General features: G+C 39.9%; 1 protein-coding gene across 1 annotated transcript; it reads left to right on the forward strand.

Annotated features, from left to right (window-relative positions):
• The first annotated feature begins 229 nt into the window (after positions 1–229).
• LOC124122774 lies at positions 230–6,964 on the forward strand. Its single transcript, XM_046485910.2, has 2 exons — positions 230–583; positions 4,764–6,964. The coding sequence occupies exons 1-2, from the start codon at positions 556–558 to the stop codon at positions 6,206–6,208; spliced, it is 1,473 nt and encodes a 490-aa protein (XP_046341866.2). The 5' UTR covers positions 230–555; the 3' UTR covers positions 6,209–6,964.
• Positions 6,965–22,284: the final 15,320 nt, after the last annotated feature.

A 22,284-nucleotide genomic window follows, 5' to 3' on the forward strand; every position in this document is an offset into this window, starting at 1 on the left:
ATACACAGGCTGCGTTTAGGGCACGATGCATTGTATGACGTCGATTTCCATGTTCAGCTGCATTAATGTATAGCTTCCTGACCTATTTATATATTTATGAGTTTGCAATTGCGAATTTCGCTCAATGAATCTGTTCACTAAAATGTTCACAATATACAAACTTGTTTACTGTCTTCTTTTTTTTAGATACTATTGTTTCAAACATCGCCACATTTACATACACAAGACAGTGCCTATGGAAGACAATATAATCATTAGTAATTCACTTGACTGTACATGATTGAACTTGTTATTATTTTATATGCTACAAAAATATCACAGGCATGTCCTTAAAGAATGTGTGCTTCATCATAAGAAACGCTTCATGAAAGGAGTTATTAGTATTGTATAGAATAAACAATAACCCAACAACATACACAGGAGTTCAAGAAGTACGTTCATCTTTCCGCTTGTTTGCGTGACCAGACGTCGATATGCGCACGCATCCGGAATATTGACTTCCGCTGGAGACGATAAACAATAGTACCATGGCAGGAGAGTAGAGAGACTTCTAACATGGCGCCGGATTCCAAGCATAGGAAGGGTAAGTTGGTCGTATTGATTTGATTCTTGATAAAGAATAGTAAATTTGAAAGGCGATTAAGAAATGATTATAACTTACCGGTAATTGTTATTTTGTACAGCTGTATGAACACGACATAGCATACACGTGTGTGATATCATGACAGCATGCGATCTACATGACCACCTTGGAATATACAGCGGTGATATATGCTAGGTAAAGTATAGTTAATGGGCATAAATGTGTTCAGTACACACACACGTATATATATATATGTATGTATGTATGTATGTATGTATGTATGTATGTATGTATGTATGTATATATATATATATATATATGACAGGATTTTGATCACACTCTCTTTTTTCAAAAAGTGTGATTGCAGTAAAAAGAATAGATAAATGAAAAATATGCAACAGATATGTTTGAAATCAATTAAAGTGTATGGGATTCCATATAACATTGTCGGACTCTCTACTGTCTATAACACTTAGCTTATATTAACTATATACAATGTATGAATTCAAATCTCGAATTCGATGTCATTTCGACAAAGAAATTCAAATAGATAAATTGATAGATATCTAGTCATGTTGAACGGTCATGTAAAGACAAATAATAATAAATAATAATTTATGCATTTGTTTTTGCTTTTCATTTATCGCAATTTTTGTCATTCCAAACAGCACCTTTATTATACAAGAACTTCATCAAATATTGATAACTCTATCAGAGCGTAACGACATACACATCTTAAACCAATAATAATATATACGCCGGAAGAAACGCATATCGATCCCATTAAAACCTTTGTTCATAAGGACGTCCCAGTGATCAAGACTAAAGGCCAATCCTACCGTTAAAAATCGATCTCATTCCCACAGATCTACATTATCCTGCTATCCTACAGACTGTAGTGGCACAAATAGCATGCAACGGCATGGCAACAACAATTAAATATTAAAAGGTAAAATCGCCAACTGTATCCCTATCGATTGAAGACAGGATATTCACGCAATCGGTCAGCTTTTGGCTGCCTTGATGACTTTTGACACACATGGCGCGATGATTAACCACTAACTCACATCTAAATAGACTGAGGTAATTGGTTTCTCATTGGATCAACCAGATCGCTCATCAATAGATTGTAATTATGTATCTACAAGAGTTATTGAACGCATCTGGGGGATGGTAAGACCAAATGAGACAAAACAATACTGAATAATTTCATGAAAAAGCTTTAAAATTGTTGATTAAGATAATCTTTCCTACCTCTTATATATATTTCAAATATACTATTCAAAACAGTTAAAAAAACACCAAAAACTGGACGCCTGTGTGTTGCAATATCCAATAACCATGACATATTTACTTTTGTCATTTATAAAAAAAACGGGTGTTCTCAAATATTCTTTTGAGCAGTGCAAATTTTCATGTTTTCCGGAAATTACAAACAAATATAAACTGTCATGTTGAAATATGCTAATGGTTATGTGATACTAGACTCATGTCGTTAGGATACAGGGACATTGCAAAGGGATGAACTAATGAATAGAAATAATGAATAGAAATAATGAATAAAAATGATAACCGCATGTTGCAAAGTTGTTTTCCTGAACTTAGCAGAACGAAGGAGATAACCAAGTATTTCTTACTTGTGACTTAATAAGTACAAAACCAGGGTATTCATTACAATTGATGGTTAGTGCATTAGTTTCCATGGTAACATTTTAACCAAGACCCTACAAACCATCGTTAGTACGTATCGATAATAAACGGAGAGCGTGGTTCACCATCTTCTATATCGATTACCAAGCGTCAGTTATCTTGTTTGCGTTGTATGTCAATAACACTTATATGCATGAATGAAAATTACACGAAGACCTTATAATCAGTACATTGCTTAAAGAAATGAAACAACAACCTAATCAACGTCAGAAATGGATAATTCTTCCATCGTTACATGAAAATCAATACAATGTCGTTTTTATTTTCTTGTGTCCTTGAGATATTTAATTTACGACTGAAGTGCTATTGTTAAAGACTCTCGTTCATGAGGAAATACCTTCTAGTAACCTATTTAAGCAAGGACATCATCATGTAAAATCTTTCCAAACTGATTATGCAGGACTTTGGGTCTCTTTACCAGAAGATATTCAATCGATATAATCCTCAAGTAGGTTTACAGGCAAGATCACCGTGAAACTACTATATAAATGTGGATTTGATTTCAATACGTTCTCGACTCTAATTAGGTTGCAGCGATTTAAACGCAGATAAAACATAGAATGACCAAAACTGCTATAGTGACGAAGCATATGAAAATATAATTATTTACTTGTTTTTTGTATTACGCCATTATCAGATATAATATGTATTATTATACACATGGAAATGATAAAAAGAAAAATTTACATGGAAATGTTGAACATCCGTACAGGAAAACTGAAATAGTTCAATCTGTACAAACATTTATCTCAGAATCTGGTAGTTTCAATAACTCAATTAGGTCTAATATTTCAGTTATCTACTTGTAATCTACTTATAACTTAACTGATAGCAATTAATTAGTATATGATGTTTGAAAATATGTTTTATATAAAATTAATTGTCCACTATTGTATTTCTTGCAATATATTTTCTTGGTTTGTTTGTTTTTTCTATTGGAGAGGCATTAAATAAAGCTATTGGCTTTTTGTGCCAATCCTTATCGTTACGAAATACTTATGTTTAAAACACCTACCAGTATTTAGTTATGCTAAAAAGGAAATATGTCTTGAGCATTGGCGCGACACGGTAAATCATTTATATTGCAAGACAATTATTTTTTTATTCTAAAGAATACTAAAGAACGGATTTTAATGTGTCCCCATGCAAGGTGTGCTTGTTGTCATTCTCACTGGGAACATAAAAACAAACTGTTCCTCCGCCATCACCATTGTTATTAAAAAATAAAAGGTCCTACGTCCTCCTCATTTTTTTGGAAAAAGCGTGCAAGCGAAACATTTAATTTGTTCATGTAGCCTTGTCACTCGTATACCGGTTTTAGATTAATTCGTATACCACTATTTAACGCATTCCTTTCCCCCTATTAAATTCATTCTTATACCGGTATTCAACTCATTCGTATACAAGTATTCAACTCTTTCATATACCAGCATTAAACTCATTCGTATACCAGTATTAACTTATTTTTTACACCAGGATTAAAGTCAATATTATACCAGTTTTAAACTCAATATTATACCAGTATTATCGCATTTTTATACCATTATTAAACTCGTTCTTATACTAGTATTAAACTCATTGGTTCCAGCTATGCTGAATGGCTATAACAATGACAATGCGACGGTACATTTAGACCCCCTCATACCTTTGAGTCATCATCTTTCGTCGATCTCTCGTGTACTTGGTGCGAACTCCTATTGATCGTTGACCTTTTGTATATATTTGCTTGGATGATGCATTAACATGAAGTACATGTTCCAGTGCGTAACATAATGAAAGCTGCGTGATGCCAGAATAGAACATATACTTTTTTCAACACGGGAATGCTTCGATTAATAGTTTCCGCACGATGTCCGTCGCAATGTTAAAAATGCTGAATGCTGATGAGCAAATTTGCTGGATACAAATTATTTTCAGTCATATAAAAATACTTAATTTGTACATTTTAGTAAATCTATTTGACTGTTGTGTTCATGTACAGACATTGCATGTACCTGGTCCATCATTACTATCTGATTTCATGCTGTTCATGTTAGCGGTCAAATGAGGGTTCAGTCTAAACTTTATTTCTAAGATATGATCACAACTTTCATAGTCCCTGAGGTTTTAAATGTAAGGCATTAGAGGACGAACATTGTATTTGCGAGCGTGCGAGTGGCCATAAATGTTGGAAGTTTATCTTGACTTTTGCATATTTTAACAAAAAGAAAATTACTTTTCCCTGAAATAACTGGGTGACGTGAACGTGTTCAGGTTAAACACAGGTGTTTGGCTCCATCGTGACAGAAGAAAATATGTCCAGGTCCATCCCAGAATAGCTAATGGTTAGTCCATTATTCCAAAATCGCCCCCACAGGTTACACTTCGAACAGGCAGAACATACTGTACCTATTTGCGGAATAAACCCCGGATCTTCGGCACATACGGGCATGCACTATATTTCTCACATGTTTTCTATCTTCCATTGCAGATCCAACGGATCCCCATTTAAAGTTCCTGACAAGATCTCGGCGTCTTATTTCAACGACTAGGGATCATATGAACAATGTCGGTCGAATATCGGCCGAAATACATGTACTCTCTCAAAGTATTCTAGCGGATCATGACGAATTCATACGAGCAAGATCCGCTCAAAATGGCAATTCCGATCCCGTGGAAGATCCCAGTATTCAGAGAGAGATATCTTTTGAAGTGTCGAACGCGTCTGAAAATGAGGCAAACGATCAACCAGTACCCCGCTTTACAGAAAACACTCTCAAAGTACCCATTCGCTACCCGGATATTCATAGTGGTGGGATTCATAGACCCCAGAAGGACCAGGGACCGTCGATAAGGAAACATAAACATCGACACACACATGATAAACTTCCACAGATTAACAAACACTCGGTTACGGCTGTGCCTCAAGCCGCTGCAAGTATTTACAGAAACCCTCAAATCCCTTATGTCCCCCATAAACTGTTGCCAAAGGTTAAACCGGAACCGGTAGCTGTTTACAAAGAGGTTAATTCGAATAGACACTCCGTTGCCCGTTTGAAACTGCACAGACTAAAGGTAGAAGACAAGACAGATAATTTGCCTACTATTACACGTAACAACGTCGATCGAAAATATGTGAGTGACAAAAAGCCTCGGAAGGAGGTTGCTGCTAATAAGCTTCCTGTGATAAAACATCAACTTCCGGTTTACCGAGCGCCTGCGCAGATCATGCAACCGCCAGGCTATGCGCCTCGCATTGAGGCAAGGCCGCCAGTGGATGTCAAGGTTGAGGATACAACTGTCAGCGTGCCTACCAACAATGCGGATATAAAACGTAATAGTGCTATGCAGAGAAATGTGCTTCCCGAGGTTGCTGTGAAACACCCAACACCTCAAGGACGAGTACCAACAGGTAGGGTGCCAAGGATAAATCGCCTGCAACTTAAGTCAGGTCTGCTTCAAAGTGGAGAAAAGGTAGAATTGTCTGTAAATGGGAAGAAATTGAACGAACTAATTCTCCTCGGGAGGGAGACAAGAAAGGAGTCGTCTGCAACACCGCGAATTTCGACGTACAGACCAGAGAGTAAAAAGAAATTGAAACGTAAGGAAACAGTTATACTTCCCAAAGTTAACCCAGGGCCTTCATTTTCGCCGGATTTCAAACCCTCTAAACGATACCACCGTCCCTCGTACATGATTACCTCCCCTGTTCCAGTTTGTCACCTGGCGCCAACGCCATCGCTTGAGTCCTATATGTCACTGTCGCCGATGCCATACATTCATCAGATGACCTTGACCCCACGTCAAACTATGTTGTTGTCTGGGTCTCCTGGCAACCTGACGTCACATTCTCGACCCGGTTCACTGATAAGAGAGTCGCCTCTGGTAGTGACAAAATTGCCGAAAATACCTGCATCGGGCGAGGGAGCGACTTGATGCTTTCTCTGTCCATGAGTACTTGAATCGTCAATTGTGGAACAGACTTAAGATTGACTCTGTATGATCCGAACAATTGTTAAAAATAGCATCGGTGGGATCTTTGCTTGTGAGCTACAGTCCATGTGCCGAGTCAAGGTGGCGCATTGACGAATACACGTAGCGCAGTAACCCCACGTGCACAGTGTCACACTCCTCCATGTCCGCTGTTCAATGGAAATGGGTTATTCCGCTGCATTCGAAACACCTGGTGTCCCAAAACTCGGTGTTCACTTCGTTTCGTCTGAGGTTGTTGAGCAGTGTATAACAAGACGTGTGACACTGTGGTCACTTAAACACAATAAAAAGGTGATGTGATATATGAGTGTGTGTGTGCAGAAAGAGGATACCTGCCAACAAGATGGTCTGATGTCGTACCAGTAGGTTCATTCCGAGAGGTGTTGTGTATGACCAATGATTGTACATAACCATGGCTCAGTATCATACACCCTGAACTGGTGTATATATTTGTGTCTAGAATGTTTCTACCTCATGAGTCATATTGACGGACACTGATATAAATGTGCTTCTCGAAGAAAGGCATTATTTTATGAAATGAAATTCAAGGATTAGTGATCTTGACTCTCTTGCTGCGAGAAAAGTATACACCCGTTCACTGATGAACTAATAATACCAATCAGGTTTAAACGGATTAGCGCAATCGTTTTCAGTTCATAAGAAGACTTTATTATAACGCCGGGTCTTATAAACGGCCGTTCGTTTCTATCGGTGGATATGGGTCTATATTATGATCTTTTACAATCAGTTTCACCCACAACGAAGTCTGATAATAGAGTATTATCCACGATATCTCTGTCATCCCCGAGCAGTAGTTATGAGACGTTATTTTCTAGCCTACGTTAAATATAATAAATTGATTTTTTATACGAGCAATGCCTTCAAAACATGAAGGAATGGTATATATACTTTTAGAGAACAAGTATACAAAGTGTCACGTTGAACAATGTAACACTGATTTACGTGAATGGCATTTGCACAAAGCAGAATTTACATTCTTGCATCGAATGAGATTATCATCAATCCATTGATTAATGTTTAGATACATGTACAAAATATGTTTTAGGGCATTATACATATACATGACAGTATGTGATACATTTGAGGTTATAATGTAACACAATGCACGGGGTGAAACGTGCTCCACTGCACGGCTCAGCCTGTGTACTCCATGTACCACGACTGCGTGTTGTGATGTTGTGATGTTGTCATGTTGTTACTGTTGTTACTGTTGTTACTATTGTACAACGCGTGTCACCGTGGACATTACAACGAATGTCATGATCATATCCTTGGGTTGAATGTTGAATGATGTTTACTTTTATTTAAACCTGAACACAACATGGTCTAGAGGATGGCTAGGAAGGTGTATCTCCTACAAGTCCAGGGGCGATCGGGTAGCCTAGTGGTTAAAGCGTTCGCTCGTCACGCCGAAGACCCGGGTTCGATTCCCGACATGGTTATAATGTGTGAAGCCCATCTCTGGTGTCCCCCGCCGTGATATTGCTGGAATATTGCTAAAAGCGGCGTAAAACCATACTCACTCACTCATACAAGTCCAAGGAGTATCGACAACATTGATTATGATCGGAGACTGTGAAAAATGAAATAACAAATTGCAGCCAACGTTCATATGAACAACTATACGGAACACAGCGTTATACGGAACACCACTTTGCGCTATTCAATTGTTTTCCCTTACTTTTGTCTGTCGGTATAGATACACATTAAGTGAGTGAGCAACTGTTGTTTAACGCCGCACCAGCAATCTTGCAGCTGTTCGCCGCGACAACAACTTAAGACTGCAGCCATAGATGCTTGTTCAATACCATAGTGTTAACATAATTCAATAACTGAGATGTACTAATAGTGTTTGAATATTTTAACTATACAATATGGCTGTTACAAACATAGGGCGTTGGGGCAACCTAGTGGTTTGAATGCGTTTGCTCCTCACGCGTAAGGTACGAGTTCGATTCCCAACATTGGTACATTATGTGAAGCTTCTTTCTGGTGTCCCTTGTCGTGATATTGAAAAAAAATGCTAAAGGCCGCGTAAAAGCCAAATCACTATCACATACTATCACTGTACACTTTGAAGCAGGTTAACGGTTGACTGCGCTTCGTGCTCTGATGCTCGTTCAAAGACGTCCTGACATAATTTGTGTCAATTGTGGAGTTGATATTGGCTATTTGGCTTTTTGGCGTGCGTGCGTGACAGGAAAGGAAATCCCAGAGTGATGAAGGTCATTTTGGTAAAAACGCACGTGCATTGGTATGGTACTGACTCTAAGAAACCTAATCCTGGCTTCTCTAGGACTGAATCCACGATCAGTGTTCTGGCAACTCGATGTGCGGAATAAGGCGGATGAGCCACCTGTGCCCTATTTATTGTCTATGGAAACATTGTAGTAGATGCACTATTACAAGGTGATGGATATTCGGCATTAATGCATTCATTAGACCCTTATAAGATATTAAAGAGGCGGTGACCTGACCTGTATAACGCACACCGATCGATATATAGGTTGCTGCCCTTGATTACAATGCACTTTGTGTCCAATAATACAAAAGTAAATAATTAACTTTTATATTACACAAGATTAAATAACTGATGACACACTTTCGTAACTATCCCGCACCTCGAAAGCTTTGATGCCATCGTGACTTCTTCGATAATAGAGTAAACGCGTGAGCTTCTAAACTGGTATATTTTTTTATATTTCTAAAGCATTATCATATTTTCAGGAAAAAACAAATGTCTTTGCATTGTATGGTGATATAACAGTGAACCTGGCTATAACCCGGATATAATAGTATTACAGGGAATCCCGACTGTCGTATTCAGTGAAATATGTGTCGTTCTCGGAAGGTATGTTCGGGACGTTCTGTCCTGATTAACAGGGTCCGGACTTACAAGGTTTCACCGTGTTGAGTAAGTCACTCTGTCTGTGATGTACACGTATGTGCTCAATACAACTTCAACAACGACAAAAAGACACTGTCATTCTCGTTCGTGTGTTCCAAATCAGCATTAAATATTGTATTATGACCAATGCCTTTTGTACTATTTCCTTATTGTTATTGATGAGTACAAGACGAAGTGTGGAGATAATCTCCGGATTATTTAAGACGCAATGGAGACATTGTAAGGACCTGCGTAAGTGTTACTTGCACAAGATGCACGTTCGGAAATGCAAGTGAATTCCTGGCTCAGTTTCAACTACGTCATCATAATCGTTCAACATAGAATTCAGCCTACCTTTGTTTGCGTGTTCCTTAACGACGCACTCAGCAAGATATATGGCTGTTGTCTGTAAATAATCGAGTCTGGACCAGACAAACCAGTGATTGATATCATGAGCATCGATCCTCGCATTGTGGGATCGATTACATGTATCCACCAAGTCAGCGAGCCTGATCACCCGATCCCGTTAGCCCCCTCTTATAACAAGCATGATGTGACATCTAATTTGATCAACACGGACGCATACACGTATGTACGCCATTGTCATGTTCAATCCAGAGATATATTTGTATTAAGAATATATTATTATTATATATATACTTGTTCGTAGATAGAGGCTTTCAGAAAATAGCATTTAAAGGGAAACGTTTCTGTGACCTCATCCACTCCAAGGGTGTCAGAAGGGCTGAGCCAGGACTGTTCAGTCGTCTTAAGGACACCTGCGGAGGTAATAATAAAAGTCTGAAGTCTGAAAAAAAAGTTAAGTTTAGACTTAAGAAAAATCTTTATGAATACCTCCCTTGGTGTCACATATGAAGTATCCAAATAATCAAATAATCAAATCCCAGAGGTAGTGATTACCTACAGTGTGGAATGTTCGAGGTGAGAAAGTGCATTAAGATATACGGATTAATGAATAAGGGAACACGGAGTTTTAGACACAGTAAAATGATATGCTCTCATTGGTTCCAAGCCGTGTCTACCAAACACGCGTTGGAAACAATGACACTAGACAATGATATGCTCTCATGGGTTCCAAGCCGTGTCTACCAAACATGCGTTTGAAACAATGACACAAGACAATGATATGCTCTCATGGGTTCCAAGCCGTGTACGTCTACCAAACATGCGTTGGAAACAATGGCACTAGACAATGATGTGCTTTAATGGGTTCCAAGCCGTGTCTACCAAACATGCGTTGGAAACACTGACACTAGACAATGATATGCTCTCATGGGTTCCAAGCCGTCTCTACCAAACATGTGTTGGAAACAATGACACTAGACAATGATATGCTCTCATGGGTTCCAAGCCGTGTCTACCAAACATGTGTTGGAAACAATGACACTAGACAATGATATGCTCTCATGGGTTCCAAGCCGTGTCTACCAAACATGTGTTGGAAACAATGACACTAGACAATGATATGCTCTCATGGGTTCCAAGCCGTGTCTTTCATACATGCGTTGGAAACAATGACACAAGACAATGATATGCTCTCATGGGTTCCAAGCCGTGTCTACCAAACATGTGTTGGAAACAATGACACTAGACAATGATATGCTCTCATGGGTTCCAAGCCGTGTCTACCAAACATGCGTTGGAAACAATGCACACAAACACTCCTCAACATCTGATTTCCATATGTGTTGAGTTTTTATGCGCAATATTTCAAATGTACTGAAAGTAAAACATATTTGCCTATATTTTAAAATGTTCCCTTATTTGTTTCAACCATTATAGCTGACAGGCGGCATTTTTTTCTACTTGACAGTAGCACTGCCTTACCTTCACGGACAAACTCAGGTCATGCTTTTCATGAGTCGTGATTCTACGGTTAGACGAGTTTTAATCCATGCTCGAAGGGATAGACGTCTACGACCTGCATCACATCAAGCTGACACGCCGCTATACGAGTATTACTAATCAATATAGTTCAGACGGCTTTAAACCTAATCACTGACTCGCTTAAAATTTAGCCAAGTGGATAGAGCCTTCCCTCGACACACTTAAGGTCTTGGTTCGATATATGTGAGTTCCATCTCAGGTGTTCCCCAGCGTGATAGTTCTGTATTATGCCAACATTGTTTAAACACAACTCTCACACTCACTATTAGGGGCGACCATTTAGTATTTGAAGGGAGAGGACCTATGTTCAAGGCAGGATATCTGCTCGGTCACTGCTTCACACATGTTTTCTGTAAAACGAGAAGCCGAACAATCTTGTTTTCGAAAATGGGTTCAGTTGAGTGAGTGAGTGAGTATGGTTTTACGCCGCTTTTAGCAATATTTCAGCAATATCACGGCTTCACGCATTGTACCCATGTCGGGAATCGGCGTGACGAGCGAACGCTTTATTCACTAGGCTGCCCGGGTTAAGTTAACAGACATCCAACATGTCAAGCGAATTGTATATTGTGGGGATAAAATTGGAGGATAAACATCAGTTATCGACATAAATGTGGAACAATGTATCGTTTAATAAAAACAGACATCCCCCCCCCCCCCCAAAAAAAAAAAAAGAAAAGAAAAAAAAAGAAGGAAATGATCGTTCGCTTTATAACGTTTATAACACGACAGCAAAACGTGGAAGGAAAGAAGAAACGCCAACAGGTGAAACACTCGCATTGAAAAACGACGCGTACGAGCTTTCTAATACTATTGAATACGCCTCGGTAGTATTAACAGGAACACATTAAGCTTATCAGAATAGAGGTTCCCGATACCGTATTAAAGTTAAGTTCAAAGTATCAAATACAGACACAGTGTCATGTCACTTGGTAAACAAACTTCGATCAGGGACAGGGAGGTCGCAGTTGTGTGTTGTTCGGCAGCTTAGTCAGCTCGACTTACGTGAGAGGCCGGAGTGATCACCAAATGCAGGTCATTGCAAAGCGATCGTCAAACACTGCAGTGTTTCAGTGTAGTTCTATTACAGTATTGTTGTTCTCTGACGTTTGTAGGTCTGTGGTGTATTTCCTGCACGCTCTGCAACTCTATATGCAAGTAATGATCCGCTTGTACTCATTTAAGGTGCGAGTGAGTTTATTACATTAGTACAGTCATACCAGAGTGTTTTAATACGACGTTCTATTATTATTAAGAAATAGAACAAGTTGGGTGGGATATATCTTTTAAATAAAATCAAATAACTGCAATGTATTGAACTGTTGTTGTACTCTGTTGTCAGCACAATTAAACTTATGGGGCGGAGGACAGACCAATGGTCGATAGCATGAGGGCGATGACACACCATCAACCAGGACAAACTTTGCAGCAATCTGGTTTTAGGCCGCCCTTCGGCCTATTTTGAACAGAACTCCCCTAAAAGTATAATCCATGTGGCGCTGAACTAACAAACAGGAGTTCTTCTCGGTATTGAAAGATAACTGCAGCATTGGATAAAATGCGCATAAATTATGTAAATCGTTCTCCCTGGGAGTTATGCAACTTTTACAGCTTGGGCTCACCGCGCTGAGGCAGTTATTTCTACCGGGTACCCATTTACAGAAGTAGATGTGATGAAAACCGCTGGTCTCCCGTGACGCTGATGTCGGTTACCGGCGTTACCTTTGTATTAAAGAAGTTGCTATCCATAAAATTATGTCTAACTTGTCACCCGTCAACTTCTAAGTAATGCCTATCAATCAAGTTTTCAAACAAGGCTATTCCATCAATTAACCATAGGCTTATAATCTGAGAAAAATGTTGAAACACTTGTGCAAATATAGGACTTTCTGAAAATGTCTTAATGCTTCGCTCCAACAAATACCCCGACAGTGGAGGCCAATTGTATTTGTATCTCATTAAACGCTGCATGTAACCATTATCCGTGGTCTTTGCATATCACTTTTAGCTTATACGTGATACATGAAATGAGTATGCACTGCTCGCAGAACAGCTGTCTGGTCTTAGTCTTGAAGAGTTGCGTCCCTTAGAAGTTCTTTATTACAATACTCAAACGTTCATAAAATATCCTGAACCCTTGACTTCGGCACAAGAAATTAACGAACAGATCTCGATAGAAATTCACTAGTTATTTTATTTAAAATAAAACACACTTTTGAAATTGTGTTTCACAGTATACACCGGGTATAGTTCACACAAGGACAATAATTCATTTAAACACCTTTTAAAATCTAACAAAAAAAGACAAGCATCCGAAAAGAGGAATGCAATACTCGTTGTCAAAGAAGATCTCAGTATCATACCCCTAGATTCCATGCCATCACGTGCCGGGGCAAGTCCAGGCAGCTATATGGGGATCGTTGGTTACAATGTATGATCTAGTAGTTTGTGTGTCATAATATTGGGCAACGACTGAGAAAAGCGTTGCTCATGCCATCATCCACTGATTTGTATGTCCCGGGGGCGATGTAGACAGGCCACTGTCACCTAGCGGGACTATTTCTGACTTGGTCATAAAGCATACCCACTCCCTCAACTTTCCCTAACATTCAAGGACCGATGATGTTATTATTTGGTATATTTTGAAATTCTAAAATATTTGTATTCATTCTGGATCTAATCACATCCCCCGTGTGGATCGCTACCATTGTTGATTGATAAGTTCTGATCCTCACTTAGAAACAAAATGCATAAGAGCGAATTTTGTTTCTGTTAAGTGGGGAAACTGCAGCTGATAGAAGGTGAACACTTCCATCAGGACAGTGCCCCTGTTCACAAACCCGGACTAGAATAGGTCTTCCATGCTTGCCGTGAAAGGCGACTGACAGGATCGAGTGAAATCATTGCCGTATCCATACGGGAAGAGAGACACGCGTTAAAAATGTATGTGATCTCCTCTGGACGTGCTCCATTATAAGGTTTGTGGGAATCATTTTAATTCATATCACCAAGTCAACTAACACTAATCATTGTATCATATACACCCATAATCCGGGTTAGAATAGGTCTTGAGGAATCACTGCCTGCCGTAAAAGGCGACTATCCTTGTCGCAAGAGGGGACAGACGGGAACGGGTAGTCAGGCTCGCTGACTTGATGCATGTCATCGTATCCCAACTGCGTGTTCTCAATCGATGCTCTTGATATCAATCACTGGATTGTCTGGTCCAGATTCGATTATGTACAGACTGCCGTGAATATTGCTGAGTTAAACGTTAAACAACAAACATATCAGTCACTTAAAACGCAATGTTATGGCAGTCGTGGCTGCAATCCACAAGGGTGGCTTTGTACTGATTCAGCAACAACCTATTCTCCTATCTGACTCCATTAGATCTTCATCTGGAAGATCATCTAGATCTGTTCCCAAGCAGGAATAAAGCTCTGGGCAGGACCCATTTGGACTCGTACGATGATGTCACATCAGATTTAGATAAATTGGACAACTAAAAGAACGGATTTTATGAAACTGGTATAACATTCCTCAAAAATCGTATCAACGTAAAATATCAGTTTAAGGCCTTAAACCTTTCTGTGTTGGCAAAGAACTAATATTCGCGCAGCCCTGGGAGAACTGGTCCCGTTATCTTTGTTCAGTATCTTAAAAGGTGAGGTTAAATGGGGTTTAACGTCGCGTCCAAGATTATTGCGCTTATATAGCGACGTGCATGTGCGTGTGTGTGTTTGTGTGGCTGCTTGTACTAGTCCGGACTGATGTCGATTTATAGTGCTAGCTCACTGAGATACCATGCCGCAGTTTAACATGAATACCCAACTCAGACACAATATACTGACTCCGAGCCGACCAGTCCTTGTTTTAGCCCCTTTATGCCGAGCGCCAGACAGGGTAACAACAAATACCATATTTTAACGTATTTTGGTATGACGCGGCCGGGGATCGAACCCCGGACCTTTCACTCTCCGGGCGGATGCTATACCACTAGACCACGTAGGCCGTCATTTTCTTAAAAAGTTGAATTTTATGAACGTGCATTTGGTCATGACGTTATTCGCGGTTCAGCATAGGACACCTTTGTACATTGTCAGGTGCAAGTCAATACTGGTAGGGCACCGTGAGGGTACTCATGATGATGTAATACATGATGCCAAGACAGACCCGACTCAATACACGGAAGTATATGTCAGATGTCAGCAGTATTGAATAAACATTCACAATCTTTAGAGCAAAGCCGAAGCTGTTGGGTTCCAATGCATCATTGTAGCAAAGCATGTTCTGACATTCTTACTTGATTGAGGTATTTTATCGACCTGCTTTGCCATCGTGACAGAAACCAAAAGCGTTAAATTAATCTGAAGGGTTGGGAGCTGAACGTTGCTTGATTTGATTTTCAATTCACGGTTTGATTGCTTGTACACGTGATACGCACCATTAATGTTAAACGAACAAACATGAATTATTCGCGTCGTAACTTATACAGTTCCGGTAAAATTGTTGTTAAGTCTTCGATTGAGTCAATGTATTTCTTGTTGGGTCTTACGTAAACATTGTTGGGTGGTTATTGATTGGCATCCACTGTATTGTTCCGAAACAAATAACACGCGATTACCTCGTGTGCCAGTTTGCTGACCTGCGAACATTGCTCTCGTCCCCAAGCCATTCTTGCCTTGGTGCATAGAAGGCTTGCATCACGTCCCCGTCGTTCAAGTATACCATCGGTCATCCTTGATTGTTAGGTCTCTATTATAGTTCCGATAACCTGAACCCACTTGTCCCAATATAGCTTCGTTAGCAATGAACTCACCATCGATCTTCGTCTCTGTTATCAGTAATAAAGAGGGCTACCTCACAAATTTGTATTCCACGTAATTCATACGAAACATGTTTGGGCGCATTTATGAAAATTGAATCAAGATGTGATATGCTGTAACTACTATGCAAACATAAACACAATCGCAATGGAATTTTATTGATGTTCTCCGTGAATTTCCATTCTTATACATTATTCAAAACATGGGATGTATTGGCAAGTATCACTTGCATACACGTGTGCGATACAGCATCGCTTCTTCGCGGGAATATCTGCTCCCTGATGTGGAGATGTCTCACGATAAAGCAGGACTTTCAACATGCGGAAAACAAAATGTAATAATTTTTGTGGTCATACTTATTGGTCACTTGTTGGTAAATTTATCATAAATACTGTCTTCCAATATCGACAATTGCGACACATCATACATTTATGATCAATTGTCTTGGTTAATGCGAACAATAAAATACACTCTTATAAAATAAAATAACGAGTTACTGACGAAGCTATCGTGATACATCGGGAGAAATTGTTACTTATAACCCCAGTGAATGTTGACCTATTACCTTTTAGATTCTGCGACGACTGATAAAAAAACATTCAACGTGAAATTGTCCGGGCGGAGCTGATCTTGATCGAGATCGAGAAGACGTTTGGTGGTCTATGGCGTTTGCGCTTCCAATTGGTGATATCCCGTGAAGGTAGAGTCCTCGTCTTGTACAGTCAGTTGTTAATCATAGAAATCATAAGTACGGGTGTCATCAGGTGGTCAAGCAAGAGGGATATCCTAGATGACAATACATGTCCTCATAACATAATGACAGAGTAGATAGAGATGACGTTTATACTTGAGTTGAGAATGTCGCTCCGTATTTGTTTCGAAAGCTGATTTCTACACATGTGGCTGTCGTTATTCACGGTCAAATTTCTGTCGAAATTTCATTTATTCATCACAACTATGGAGACAGAGTAGGATGAAAAGTATGGACTGAAATTTATTTTATTCAGAAACAATACGTCCAATACATAAAGCATTGCTTACAACTATAACTGCGGACACATATAGATACCGGTGATGAACATGCATAGATTTGTAGATTCAAATGGCGCGCCAACCCAAGGGAAACAACTCTGTTGTGCCACCAAACAGACAATTCTTTGTTCGGAGACGTGCACCTTCAAGTTCAAAGTACATTATTTAATTTTTGTTGTTGTGGGTTTGTTATGTTACAAACAAAAACGCATGTAATAAGACTACATGTTGTAAACCTCCTAAATGTTGTATCTACTTCAGAAAGAGTACGTGATATATGGTGTGAAGGTAGCCCACATTGCATGAATTTCTTGTCTAACCGGCATTTACTGCATGTGCATGCTATGCGTTTGAATATAGAAGTACATGGTTTTTTTCAATTATGACATAATTATAAAACAAATATACGAAAGAACAGATAAAGTAGAATGTGACTTAAAGCTAGGTATCAACGTGTCACTATCAACAATAGAGGTTTTGAGAGTTCTTTCCACGTCCTTCTTTGTGATCCCAGAGGACACACTTCGGTGATCACTACGGTACTGGAGGCCACGTGGTCATGATTCCTATACATCAAAAGTTTGGTATTAGGTACAATTCTGACGATCGTGTTACAACATATTATCAGACAGAGAGAGTGAGCGAGTGAGTAATGGTTTTACGCTGCTTTTAGCAATATTCCAGCAATAGCACAGCGGGGACACCAGAAATGGGCTTCAGACATTGTGCCCATGTGGGTAATAGAACCCGGGTCTGCGGCGTGACGAGCGAACGCTTTAACCTCTTGGCTACCCCACCGTCCCCGTCCGACGGAGGAAGTTGTAGTAGTAGTAGTAGTAGTAGTAGTAGTAGTAGTAGTAGTAGTAGTAGTAGTAAAATGTTAATTAAAGTGTCACACGCAAAACATGTACAATATAAAATTAATCCAAAATAAGACAAAAGGTGCACGGAGCGCGTGCAGCCAGACGTAGGCTCTATACAATAAAAACAGAATATATACATGTAATGTGAGAGGTGGGAAATTTAGCTTTGAATTCAGAAGACTCACAGGCAACAATAACAAACTCGATTTAATAACGAATAAAACAGAAAGGGTAGATGAAGAGGTAGCTTAATAATCATGGCGACAATTGTCGTCTCTTAAATATTTTGGGGCGGTCGGGTAGCCTAGTGGTTCAAGCGTTCGCTCGTCACGCCGAAGACCCGGGTTCGATTCCCGACATGGGTACAATGTGTGAAGCCCATTTCTGGTGTCCCCCGCCGTGATATTGCTGGAATATTGCTAAAAGCGGCGTAAAACCAAACTCACTCACTCACTCACTTAAATATTTTAAAAGCGTTGCGGCAAGCAATTTTTGCAAAACGTTTGAATTCATTATTATAATAAGCAAATAGACCTCTCTTCACATTTTGGTTGTTTTCTTGAGCTGCACAATATAAATCATACCGTAGATCGTCATAAAACTGCATTGAGCTAAAAAGCGACATTCATCTTCTTCCAAATCATAATCGCAATATCTACATAACCTCTCCGATAGTGGTATAGGAGGCTTGGAATATCTACCGGTCTCAACAACCAAAGGTACAATTCCACATCTAAGCTTGGGTAAAATACGGCAGTGGTCTCTATACATAATATTTTTAACATATAAATCAACGGAAGGTGCACACTTATATTTTCTGTAAGTACGTAACTTATTTTCATTTACATTACCCTTATCATTCCAATGCGAAGTGTACCAATTAGCTGAGTCATCTCCAAGCAATACACCCAACACATGTATCCTGCTGAATTCGTAGATTCATCCAACATATGTCTGGGTTTAACGTTATCTCCACTTATAAATGTCTCCGACATTAGTCTCAAGTTCGAACTATTTTACCCAAATTCTAATATTCAAGTCTATTCCATCAGTGAATCAAATAAGCTTCCTGGTCACAAGATCTTGACGAGCCAATAGGACGAAGGTAGCCCACTCCTAAACATAGACTGTCTTCTGCTTGTCCACTGTCTACACCAGCCAGAGAACACCTTCATGATCACTGTCCAAAACCTCGACCTTATAGTTCTGTGTAATATACTTCTTTACAAATATCCCCACTCCCCAGATCATCGCCTTGCCTCTGAATGTAAATTGGTCTGTTATTTCCAAACCAGTCGTAATCTTCCAAATCGAGCTTTTTACGTTTTCTTAAAAGTGTTTCACACACAAACAAAAATAATGTCATATCATAATCAAATTTTGCAACATTCTCCCTAAATTGACTATTATTTACATCTTTAAGAGACCACCTGCCAACATTCCATAAACCAAGCCGGGACTCCCTAAGGACGCGTCGTCGATGTGTTGCGTTTTGTGATGTATCCTTCTCGGTTAACTGTGTATGCGTTATCTTTCCCTGTGTCTCTGATCAATGTTCACTGTTGGTATCATTGATTCTCTCTTCAGGCCTTGTGCAATGTTCATTATAAATATCCTTGTATTTACGAGAGTATTTCAGCGTAGATTGAGCCTTCATAACTTCGGATTAAGCTTCCAAGGAACCAAGACTTGCTATGACTAAACCTAGGTATTTACCTCTAGGCCTTTTCATTTCAACCTTGTCGGCGGTTACTTCACCAAGGTTCCGACCGTCGCGCAGAAGCGTCACTATCTTGTTCTTTGGCAAACGAGAATCCGTATCATCGACTGTGTGAAAATTCAGGTTCTTTATAACAAAAGGTTTGTCAATAGTGAATTATCCACTTTTCTCACTTTTATGACATCTGAGTGTGTCTTTTGGAAGTCTTGTACCTTTCTCTCAAATGCTTCGAAATGAGGGTCGATTTCCTCACGAACAGAACTAATCTCTCGTTTGACTTTTCTCTCCGACAGCTTTGTTTCTAAATTTGTCTCGAAGTTCGACATCCTCTGATAAAGGTATCATCACATGATGGTCATTTCCCTCATAAGTAGCGAGAACATACCTTCGACGTCTTCGCTGCCTTTGATTGAATTTGAACTGTATGTATGTCGGCAATGTTGGTTTGGCGTGACTGTGTTTTCACCCGCGGTGTCCGACCGTCTCAGCCTTGTACCTCTTCTCTCTTTCACAACTTTCTTCATTTCTCCCTCTTTTCCGATCATCTTTTTCTTCTTAGATTGTCTTTTTGATCGTGTTAAACGCCATTACCGACTCCACGAATCCACTGTCATTCAAAACTTCACACATGTCAGAATGATCATAAAGTAAAAAACCTTGAAATATCTACACGGATGATTATTGACGAATGGGCGTTTATAAACACTCACCAGTAAGAGATAAAAATCTTATAACCTTTGTAACATGTCTTACAATCTCCACTTGTGTCAGAGGTTCAATTGCTGTCTCTTGGACACATTTGGGACAGGACACGAGCATAGAAGAGTGTCACGATTAAATAGATGCCTGAAACAGTACACGAGTATTTAGGGGCGGTTGGGTAGCCCAGTGTTAAAACATTCGCTCATCACGCCATAGACCCGGTTCGATCCCCCAAATGGGTAATATATGCGGAGCCCATTTCTGGTGTCTCCTACAGTGATATTGCTGGATTAGTGCTAAAAGCGGCGTAAAAGCATATTCACTCACTCACGAGCCTATACATTCTGTCACGTCTTTTGTCGACTCTGTTGCGACATCACACAATCATGTGGAGAATGTTACGTGTCTATTTCTGAGTGAGTGAGTGAAGCCCGAAGTGAATAGGTCTCAGACGATTACCACTTTTGTGAAACCCATGAACACGGGACAGATCTAGAAACATAAACAGGGCGAACTGGGTTTCCCGCGCGCGATCATAGGTTTCTGGCGTGTCAAGTGATTCAACCGTGCAGAGCGAATTGCGACGCCTCAAACGACCCTGTGCCACCGCCTATTTTTTGCGACATTACATAAGTATAAAATTAGAATCAATCCAGATCATCGACCCCGTTGAAACATTGCGGTAATCGATGTTTGTGTGTCAGCATGAACATTAAAGTTGTATTGATTCACGTCATGAACGAACCTCACTATATTAGAAAGGAAATACTAGTGTCTGACACTGTCGAGTATAACGTTGGAGCTAACGGTAACATTTGGCATGGAGTCCGTGACCCTGACTTTGTTGACGCTGAGTTGTTGTATGACAACAGCATAGGCGATGATGGTTCCTATGATCTGTGAAAAAAACGATAAAAACGAAATAGAAACAGTGATAACATCATTAGTGTGAGTGAGTGAGTTTGTTTTGTACGCTGCTTTTAACATCATTTTGATTGTGAGACTGAACCTGAAGTGATGCAGGTCTTAAACGTATACAGATTTGGTGAAAGTCAAGAACACTGATGTTGCTGACAAATATTACCCATCCGATATATTCACAAATATAGGATAGGCGGGTACGATACCCTCACATGAGCTGAACTGTGTAATAAGTACCATGACTTGTAACTAAAATGTAACCCTGGTTCTACAGGAGTTCGTGTATGGGGCACGGGTGGCCCAGTCGTCTAAGGCACCGCGATCCGCTGTGCAGAGTTGCATCCCTTGTGTACGCCAGAAACCTATGATTGTGGGTTCGAATCCCGGTTCGCCCCGATTATGTTTCTAGGTTTGTCAGCACCATACCCGTGCTCGTGGGTTTCACCGAAGTGGTAAACGTCTGAGAACCTGCATCACTTCGGGCTTTCCTCCCACATTAAGCTGACACGCCGCGATATAACTGGAATACTATTAAAAGCGGCGTTAAACCCAACTCACTCACTCACTCACTCACAGGAGTTCGTGTATGTTCCGTTTGCCTTTGTAGCATCGAGACCTGCGGGAAGTTCGCGATGTTCTGCTTGTAAGTCCAGTGTCTTGGAGCGGGACACTCAACGTTTTTTCTCCACTGATAATCATCGAGGTGTAAGTAGATTATTAATGTAGGCTACAGGTAAGAAAATCTCAGGGTACAAAGTTTACGCGAAATATAGCATGTATTTTACAAAATGTTCAACAGTACCGTTGAAGCACACTTCGATGTTCCAGCCATAAACCTACCAGCCATTTTGTATGGATCGATGTCTGTATTTTAAAACAAATAACGTCGACTACCTCTGGACGGAATAGCGATCATATTGTACGTGAAGTGATGTACAACAGAACCTTCATCAATTCATATTATGTTTTAACGCTGTGACCAAGGTCTGCCAATACACGACGGTGACTAATAAGGTTTGGCCATGGTAAATCAATGCCTGTCTGCCAAAATATTCCCTGTCGGTAAAACTCTATGCGGAAAGTAGGAGAAATGGCACGCGCATAAATCACACACAAGCATCACCACGCTGCTCTGT

Source organism: Haliotis rufescens, unplaced genomic scaffold (assembly GCF_023055435.1).
Source record: "Haliotis rufescens isolate VD_foot unplaced genomic scaffold, xgHalRufe1.0.p SCAF_9, whole genome shotgun sequence".
Taxonomy (NCBI): Eukaryota; Metazoa; Mollusca; class Gastropoda; order Lepetellida; family Haliotidae; genus Haliotis; species Haliotis rufescens.